Below are 10,716 nucleotides of genomic sequence, written 5' to 3' on the forward strand. Positions count from 1 at the left end.
TAGTTACTCATTAGTAAAAAAAAAACATATATATATATATATATATTGTATGTGCCCAATTTTACAATGTATCATGTGGTAGACATCTGTTGTAAAATGAACATGGTTTTCTGCTTTTGTGACTGGAGGATTTTTATAGATGTCACCATCAGTCGAAATATAAAAAAAATAGCAATGATGAAGAAAATAATCTTAATGCAAATGAAAGTGTTTTTATTTTTAATAAAATATCAGTAATCGTTTTATGTGAACAATAAGCTGGCAAAATAGACACAAAATGGGAAGCAGAGCAGAGTCCTTACAATGTAACAAATATGGTTTCCTTTTAGTTTACCGGTACAAGATATTTACAATCGCATTTTCAGTCATTTTTTTTTTCTAATTTTTTTATAACTTTAACAGAAGTGGAGAGGATCAGTTTCTTATAAAAGTTGAACATAAAATGATCCACACCCCAGCTTAATTTTTTGAGCAGTCTTTAACAAAATAATCTTTCTTAGTTAAAGAATAAATTTTTCAAATCATATCAAACACAGCATTATTATGGTTTTCTTTACAAGAAGATTACTAGGATTGTTATTTTTTAAATGACAATAATTGAGTTGTGTTTTCTCTCACAAAATAAAACGAAAACTATATGTAAATTGTATTGAGAGTATCATGATGTATAGTAGTCGGACTTGGGCCTCTTATGAAGGAGGACATTAATAGAACTTCTAAGATATGCAGATGATGAGGTTGATGTGTTGCATAAGTTTCAGGGTAAGGAGTCATCAGAGAGTTGAGGAATAGATTACATATTCCAACATAGTTCATGTTTTGTGGCAGAATAGATTGATGTAGAATGTACATGTAAAAAAAAAAAAAGAAAGGATAATGCAAATCCAATCAAGCAGATGTAAGTTTATTGGGGTTAATGGATTTGAAGGGAGGGGTAAACCATGTTAGACATGGAGTCAGTCAGTTAAGGATGACGTTAGGAAGTTGAGATTATGACCAGACCTTGCACAAGACAGAGGCCTGAAGAATGGATATCAGGCAAAACCGTCTAACCCATGCCAGTATGAAAATGGACATTAAACTATGGTGATGACTGTTCTAGATAAGACATTCACATTATCTGTTTCAATAAGTGAACAACATTGAAAACTTATGTCTATTAACGTTAACAATCATGATACATATATTGCTAGAGCAAACATGGCGAATGTTTGGGTTTTTAAAATGAAACACAACTAAATAGAAAAATAGCCAAGAAGCTAAATTCATCATTAGTTGTTTCTACATACAGGTTTTCTCTTAAATCAAATATCTTGAAATCCACAAGATTGACATATTTACGTTTATGGAGCTTCTAAAAGTCATTACTTTGGAAGGATGCTTTTTTTTTTGTCTGTAAATACATTAAATTTTTATATATTTACCAATTATTTTAAACTATTAATATATACATTGAGAAAATACTCAAAACTAACATTATTTTCATTGGATTATTTTAATTATTCGGACTACTGTTTTATTTTGGATGTTATTTTCAAAGTAGTTCAACAGAACAAATTATCCAAATTATCAATTATCGTCTAAAAAAATTCCAAAACATTATTGTTTATTTATTAATAAAATAAGTTTATATTTTCCATTTTTTCCATTTTAATGCGTTCATAAAACATATACTGTCAAAAGTATGTTTTTTTTTTTTACTTGAGAAAACTTGTGTTGGACATTCTTTATATTTGGGAGGGATTGTGAGTTTTATTTCACTTTATTTTTTTTGTAATGGAAATATTAGGATCAGTAATTTTGATATGATCCCATGTTTATTTTTGCATTGTGGAAAATTGAGTGCTTGTATACTTTGATTTAAAAAAATGCATTTTAAGTAAAAATATTATTACGTACTTATGTGTCATGTCGAAATTTGTAAAAATTCCAAAAATGACCAAGAAAAACTGTTAGAATAATTAAAAAAAAAAAAAACCCAAAAAAACAGACATTAGCAAGCCACCATTTTATATTTTGAAATGGTGGATTCGAATTATTTTGTCAAAATCATAGACGGCAGTTATCTCTCCTCAATAAATTTTATTTTTACTTGAAATTATCTTTCTATTCACTCATTTTTTATCATTTTTGAAAGCTTTATTAATTTCAACATAACATGTAAATACATAAATGTTTTTACCTAAAATGCATTCATTTGAAATCAAGTTATACTGCAGAAAAATTGCTGCATTCTGATGTGCAAAACGTTTTAATTTAAACAGCTTAGTATTTTATTAGATTTTGTTTTTGATACAAAGATTAAAAATGTTTTCTATTCTTACTATAAAATGATTTTTTTTTTCAAGAAAATCGTCCAGTTATTAAATGGTGCTTTTTTTTTTTTTTTAGATATGTTTTGCCTGTACCGATAAACTAAAATCGCCCTCAACATAATTTAAACAAAATAAAAGGGAGGAAACAAAAGTAATATAACTCTAAATATTAAAAAAAAGCATTCACTTGAAAATGAAACAACTGCCTATGCAATAAACTCATTCAAGCTACGTGGTGTGGTATAACAGAACATCATTTGCAATATGGAAGTGAACAGCCAAGCAGCTTTTTAGCAAAATGCTTAGCAACGGTCAAATAAGGTACCTTTCTTTTCTTCTACTTCGGCCAAGTTGTGCGAGCTTGATGGTCGTTTGTCTCTCATAGATCCATCAGCATTTTCTCCTTAAAATCAACAAAGTCATTTATGAGACATGGCATTATAATTCTACCATAATAAACAAAATTGAATATATGGGAGTCTAATATAGGAGTTATCTCTGATATCTACAGGAAAAATATAAATAGGGTAATAAGGAGCTCCATTAAATATCACCTTATACTCTCTTAGAAAATTGTGGGTACATAATTAAAAAAAAGTTTGGGCGTTATTTTGTGTCGGCTGAGAAGTTTAGTGAAAAATTAGCTTCAATACATTGAGAAAATACACAAAACTATCTCAAAGTACCATTTATAATATGTATATATATGTATATACATGAGTCACCATGGGTATACATTTATGCATGTAATAATATATAATAATAAAAATAAATAAATATGCCCACTAAAAAAAAAAATTAGGGATGACTCATTCATATATATGTATATATGAATAACAAAAAAAGTTTATAGTTCTTTAAAAATGCTAAGGTAGCAGAAAAATAAAAATAACAGCATTTCGATGTTGTTAATATCACTAAAAAGCCAACAAATATCACTCACTCTCACACACACACACACACACACACACACACACACACACACACACACACACACACACACACACAAACAAACAAACAAACAAAATAGTAATATCCAAATATTAATATTCAATCCTTCCCTGAAAAAAAGGATCAATATTTGAGATAGAGCATCAACATATGAAGGGAATTAAGATACAAGATAAAATTTATTGTTCAAAAACAGAATATACAAAACATCCTTTGTATTTTCAGTTTTTGAACAATTAATTTTTGTTAATTTTTTTTATTAAGCATCATTAAATTCCCCTTATATATATATATATATATATATATATATATATATATATATATATATATATAGTAATGAATAAATTTCATAAAGATATACAATCTTTAAGCAAAACAAACCTATCAAGATAGTAAAAGCTCAACACAGCTAAGTGGAGTGATTAATATAAGAAATAAAAGAATGAGAATTCAAAGTTAAATAGGAAGGATGTTGATAATATAGGTAAAAAGAAGATAGAATAAATGGGAACATATCTAGGAGAGTAGAAAAATGCATAAAGATACTAAGGTAGATAAATACAAAAATACATGTAATGAGCTGTGAAAAAATATATAAATAAAAAAAAACAGAAGTTTTTCCTTATTGATCTGATTATATAATAAAGTTTTATTTAACTTTGAATTCTCATCTTTTATTTCATAAAATAAAATAAAAATAAAATAGGACTATCTACTTATCAAGTGTTTCCTTTTCAGATTAAATGTTTTTAACTCTTTTTCAAAGTGTTTTTAACATGTTTTATTAATTGTTTGCTCTTATATATACATATATATATTTAGAGTCCTGATGATACATGAAGAATGTAGAAACGTTCGTTGATCAATCTGAGTAGACTCTTCACAATGTCTATATAATTATATATATACGTGTGTGCATGTATGTGTATATACATATGTGTGTGTGCGTGTGTATAAAATACCATATGTGAAACATATAAAGAGCGAATTCAAAAAGAATGAACTGATTTCATGACATATTAAATATTGTTTCACTTCTTAAGCATCGTTATGAGTCGGAGTCCATTCCGCATCGCTGTATTTTTGTCCCTCCCCATGTAATCTCCAATCATTTGTTTATCCTTGAAGCCAAGAGTTCTCAAGAAAAGGTGTTCTATCTTCTGGAGTTAACAAACACAAATTCGGTTGTTACGATGCAGCATACATTTCCAAAGCAATTTGGTTCTAATCTGCCCTTTCCTAAGTACATTTCAAGGTTATTTTAAACTGCTTCAAGAGCATCTGTATAAAGAAAAAAGTCCAGGATGACTGAGTTTCGAAGAAACAAGTGGCAAGAATCAATTGAGAGGAGTTCACAGAAGTTCATAATTCAAGATAGTTGTGAGCTTGCAAGCCCCCAATCCACTATCTGGAATATTCTAAGATGACTACATTTAAAATCTTACAGACTATGTCTCGTGTACGCATTTACCAATAATGCCAATAGGAAGTGGATGGATAATGAAGTAGTAAAGAACCCTAGATTTCCTCATGTTTGATTTCTTTCCTGTGGGGATATATGTAAAAGATGACGTTTATGTTCTACAATTACTAATTTTGATCATGTTAAATGCTGTAACAATAATGATAAACTCAGAGGATTGTAATATATTGATACGTGTCTAGAAGGAATTCTCTTATTGCATTGATACTGCAATACCACAGATGGTGGTCACATTGAATACTTGGGAGACAGGAAATAAGAATTGACTATAAGTAAAATGCGACTTGGCTGGAGTTTTCTATTTATTTTTGTTACTAAAATATTCTTATGAAATTGATTCTTTTTGCATAACACTATACATTTTATATGTAAAGCCAATTTTTCTGTCTAGATTGGTGCTATAGAGTTACATTAGCAAAAGCTAGATATAAAAATCTGTTTTGTTAGTCATATTGAGCATGTATTGATAGAAAAAATTAATTTTTGTTTGACTTGTTCGATTTTTACATTTTATTTTGCTCACTATTAGACTTTTTAGTATGATTTTAAATAAGGGAGAGGCAAACTCACTCTTTAAACCATATCTATGCCTACTGTCTTCAGCTACACTGAGAAAATAATTTAAGAAGCAACATTGTTCCTGTTCATCAGTTCAAAAACATTAATAAACAAAAACACTACATAGCTCTCTCTCTCTCACACACACACATACACAATAAAAAACACTCATTGTAAAGTAAGTTTCACAAAAATATTTATTTTTTGAATAAACAACTGATAGCAAACAAATTTTTTTTGTTATTTTTTATGTTTAAAAAGGATTTTATTTCCAATGAAGATAAATATGTAGTTTTCTTTTATAATAAACCAATAATAGCAGATAAATGTTTTCTTAAATGATGTTGGCTTTTGCAATTTCATCAACTCAGTGATTTTGCACCTTATAGCATTTTACGTAAATGGCCTGGAAAATTCCAACAATAGTATGAACCTTATTCTGCATAAGTACCAACAAATGCATTAGTTTCAAATAAAGATTAAATTATTTACTAGTGAGACATCTGAAAATTTCACAGTGCTTTCTATATCAATCGGTATAATTTACTGTTAATATTATATTCCTTTTGAATGCAAAGAAGAAGAAGAAGGCAAAGGTGAAGAAGACACCAAAGGTCAAGAAGAAGAAAGTGAAGAAGAAGGCAAAAAAGAAGGCAAAGAAGAAGGTGAAAAAGAAGACGAAGAAGATGATAATGTTAACTTTATTGCTACTGCTTTTGCAGATAACCTACTTAGCATCAAAGGTGAAGGATGAAGCATAGATAAACATTATCTAACAGCATATAACATTCGTTATTGTTTGTTTTTTGAGAATGTAGTCTGGAATAGCAGATCTGATCATTGTTGCTGAACTAAGTAAACCAATATTAAGGTTGTCTATTTGGAAAACCAGAATTAATTGCTGAAGTTCAGGAGACAGTGAACTTAGCAAGTCAATGTGTTTTATGACACGGGAGAAAGTGTGGGTTCCAACTAAAAACTGTTGGGGGGGGAGGTTATGTTTTACGCAGTATGCCAGCAATAAAATGTTGAAGCTCAACCATCTATCACAATAGATACTTATTTATTAACCAATTTGTTTTATGATAGAGTAATATACTTTTGTAACAAGTTGTCAGATCATATTAAGACCAGCAACATGGAGGGGGCATTTTGGAGAAATTATCCAATGAGATATTTAACAGAAATTGATATTGTATTAAATATTGTATAAATATTCTGTGCAACAATTTTTTAATGGGTTTTAGGATAGTTATAATGAGAGATACCCAAAAAGGCATTAAAAATAATCATCTACTAAAAACTGAAAGCTCATTAAAATGTTATGTCATCGCAATATCAAGACACTTTGTGCATATTGAATACATATTGAATTCATCTTAGAATTTAAACAAATATCTATGATCGACCTAAACCTGTCACTGCTAATAGTTTATAATGAATGTGAAATGGATTGTACAAAAAAAACGTGATTTTAAAAAGAAATATATATTTTACTGCTGCCAGGCATTGCCCGGTCATAAGATATGCTCGAATATATTTTAATGTATGCAGATTATGCATTTATTATTATAGAGACAATTCTCTATCTCAATTATTATATTGAACCTAATATATAGTAATGAAATCAAAACTAAATATGTAGAGAGAGAGAGAGAGAGAGAGAGAGAGAGAGAGAGAGAGAGAGAGAGAACAAAAGAAGATCGAAAGATCTGCTGCCAAATTCTATGGACTAAAATCCACAAAAACTTACCTTTAATGAACATTCACAATTTCACTGAAATAATTACTCCAGACACCATTAGATTCACCCTCAAGAACCATAAACTTAACATTCATGACAACCTATCCATTAGATTAATCTGCCCATTTAGCTCAGATCAAGGTGCCATAAGCAAAATAATCTTAGATAGGATCATCCCCTCCATAAGGCAAAAAGTCAGTCTCCCTCTCTGGCAAAACTCTGATTCTGTCATTAATTGGTTCCTTTCCTTAAAAACAAGCATTTACTCAACTTCATAACTTTCGATATCATCACTTATTATCAATCTATTTCTCCAATCTTTTTAAATAAAGCCCTAATCTTCACCAAAAGGTATTCTGACTTGACAAATTCAGAAATTAAATTAATCCTCCTAACTAGAAGATCCCTAATACAATTCAACAATAAGTTCTGGACCAGAAAGGACACACCTAATAACTTTGATATTTTAATAGGTCCTTCTGATTCAGCAGCAGAGATAGATTTAGTGGGGCTCTTCTTACTGAAAGAACTCGAACACAGATTTAGGAATAACAAAGGGGACCTATATAGAGACGATGGCCTATTTACCACCAAAGCCAGGCCAAAAGAATATAATAATACAATTACATGATTTCTTTAATAACTTCAGCCTCTCCATAACTATCAAACCTATCAAAAAAACTTCTAATTTTCTAGATATTACATTAAACCTTAACACTGAGATGTATAGCTCCTAATATAAACCCACCCTTACGCTCTTATACATCCATAAGTTCTCTAGCCACCCTAATTCAGTTATAAAATCTATAGTACCATCTGTCTTGAAAAGAATTTCTGCTCTTTCTGCCGACAAAAAGGCTTTTAACCAAAATGCCACTTTTTCAACAATGCCCTAAGGAATGCTGAATACAAAGAAAAAATTAAATATAACCATCTCACTCCATCTGCAGGCTGCCTGATATCAGTAATCACCCACAACATGACCTGTAATAAACCATCTACAACTACAAGATACACCCCAATTAATAACAATGAACGATGCAACCAATACAATCAGAACCAACATTATAATCCTAATATTCCTAACCTATCCAACCACCTCAGGAGAAAGAAAAACATCTGATTTAATCCTCCATTTAGCTCAAATGTCAAAACTAATATACCTAAAGAATTCTTTAACATTGCACAAAACTCCTTCAAGTACCCACACCGATATAGCTCCATCTTTAATAAAAACTCAATAAGGATTTCCTACTCAACTATGCCTAATTTAGAACAAAGAATCTTAACATCTAACAACAAAAAAATCAAATTGGTCCAAAAAATCCCTTTCCCAATTGAGCCTAAAAACAATTGCAACTTAATTATCCTCTTAACAATGATTGCATTCATAGGGATGTTACATATTCCTTTTTTTTTTATTTTTTTTTTTTTTTTTTACATTTTCACCCCAAACAAGGCACATTGCCACTTTGGTGTAGGGGGCTACTATCAGGGGCAACAACTACTGGGGTACTATGTAGGGATTTGGGAAGCAAGATGTCAGTTCACATTACACTTGAACTTCTGTATGTCAGTACAGTTGGGGAAGCAGGGACCTGGAATAGAATTCCAAAGTCTAACAGTTCTGGGGAAGAAACTACTGGAGTAGAAAGATCTTTTACATCTAGGGATTTCTACTGTGTAGGGGTGAGATTTAGCTGCCTGTCGGGTTTGTCGAGGGTGTTTACGTCGTGGGGGCACAAGTGCTTGCAGTTCGTCAGAGCATTCACCATTTAAATACTTGTAGAACAGGCAGAGGGATGCAACATTTTGTCGATGGGACAGAGGCTGAAGCTAAGATGCCAATTCAGGGCCTATCAGATTGGTGACTCTCCTTTGAACCTTGTCTAGGAGCGAGAGACTAATAGCAGATGCACCAGCCCAATTATGACAGCAATACTCCATACATGGGTGAATGGTGGCCTTATAGAGGTACAGGATACTTTCGGGTGTTAGTAGTTTTCTAGCACAGTAGAGAGAGCCTACCTTCTTTGCAGCGGCTCTGGCAACGCTTTCAATATAATTGTTCCAACTCATGTTTCCTGTGAACGTTAGGCCAAGGAGTTTGAAAGATGTACTCTCAGATAAAGAGTCATTGGCCATTGCTATTGGTGGTAGAGAAGGTTTCTTGTAATTATTGAAGGAAACAAGTTTAGTCTTGGCGGCATTAAACGTGACCATCCATTTTTGTCCCCATTCCACTACAGATTGGTGGTCATCCTCTAGTGTTTCTGCCATTTCTTTAGATATGTGTTCATTTGTTTTCCTGTCATGCCTGTTATAGAGTGTGGTGTCATCAGCATATATACCCATCTCAGAGGCAATTTTGCCAGGGAGGTCATTTATGAATATTAGGAACATTGGAGGTCCAAGGATAGACCCTTGGGGCACTTCCGCATTTATATCATATTTTTTAGATGTACAACCATCGAGGACACCCTGCAAAATAATAGAGCTACCTTGTAATTCCCCCAGAATAGACTAATATTCTGTTGACATATTCTCTTCCTCCCCATCCTCCATCTGATAAAATCATTGATCCAATAAGAGAGCTAAACAATCAGTCAACCAACAGCTGACCAATACAAATTATAGTAGTAGTAGTAGTAGTAGTAGTAGTAGTAGTAGTAGTAATAATAATGATTCTTCTTACAATCATCCCAACACTAATAACACTGATAACCCCCCTAAACAACATGCTTAAACGTATTAATCTGACTTACACTCCCCTCAATGAACAAACGTTGGATCATCCCCCACCTCAAACCCGAAAACAAATCAACAAACCAATAATAGGCCCCAAGCATTTCATAAAATACACACCTATATCGACACCACCTCAACTCTAATTAAAACCAGAATATCTAACCACAATTCTTCCTTTAACAACCAAAACCCTAATAATAAACAAGGAACATGTCTAACTACTTTAATTAAAAAGCTTAAATCTAATAAAACTCCTTATTCAATTAAATGGACTATCCTAAAAAAAGTTAAGTCATACACCCCAGGCTCTAAGTCATGTCACCTTTGCACATCTGAAGCTATAACAATAATTACTTCCGCACAAAGCAAAATATCATAAACTCTAAAAGTGAACTAGTCTCCTTTTGCAGACATAAAACTAAATTTAAATATGGTCAATTTGAAATTATTAATTTTAAATAATTCCCTTAAAATCTCTTTTCCATCAATTACAGATTTCTCCCTTTTACTTCCTTAGCACTCATTATTTTATATTTTATTATATTCTCTATCCTTTCCTCCTCTCCATTGATTGGCTGCCCCACCCCTGCAGACTCTGCTGGAATGCTTATGCATGTGTACATGTATTTATCTTCTGTGCATATGAAGACCTAGGCATCTATGCTCTGACATGTATACGCCCTCTAATGTATGTATTTGTGCGCTTTCGAGTGTGCTTATGCATAGGTATACATACATTTGTATCGAAGTTTGAGCATATTTTCATTTCTTCTTTCCTTTCTATTGGTTGCACTATGACAGAGCCTGAAAACACCAACTGCCCACTTTTTCCTCTAATTACCATTTATTCTTTCCTCAGTCCCCACAATCCACAAAAACTCTCAATAAAAACCCTCTAATCTTTTAGATAAATGCTT

General features: G+C 31.5%; 1 protein-coding gene across 27 annotated transcripts in view; it reads right to left on the minus strand.

Moving 5' to 3' along the window:
• The window catches only part of LOC145297875 (inositol hexakisphosphate and diphosphoinositol-pentakisphosphate kinase 2-like), a 375,735-nt gene that overhangs the window by 65,894 nt on the left and 299,125 nt on the right, over positions 1–10,716 (minus strand). For 8 of the 27 annotated variants that reach the window (XM_080144282.1, XM_080144241.1, XM_080144279.1 and 5 more), the window contains one exon: positions 2,641–2,718. The exons of the other annotated variants lie outside the window; for them this stretch is intronic. In XM_080144282.1, coding sequence (XP_080000408.1) covers positions 2,641–2,718 — 78 coding nt within the window. The remainder of the gene's footprint in view (positions 1–2,640; positions 2,719–10,716) is intronic. 27 annotated transcript variants of the gene reach the window in all.

Source organism: Euprymna scolopes, chromosome 2 (assembly GCF_053919585.1).
Source record: "Euprymna scolopes isolate OS-2025 chromosome 2, ASM5391958v1, whole genome shotgun sequence".
Taxonomy (NCBI): Eukaryota; Metazoa; Mollusca; class Cephalopoda; order Sepiida; family Sepiolidae; genus Euprymna; species Euprymna scolopes.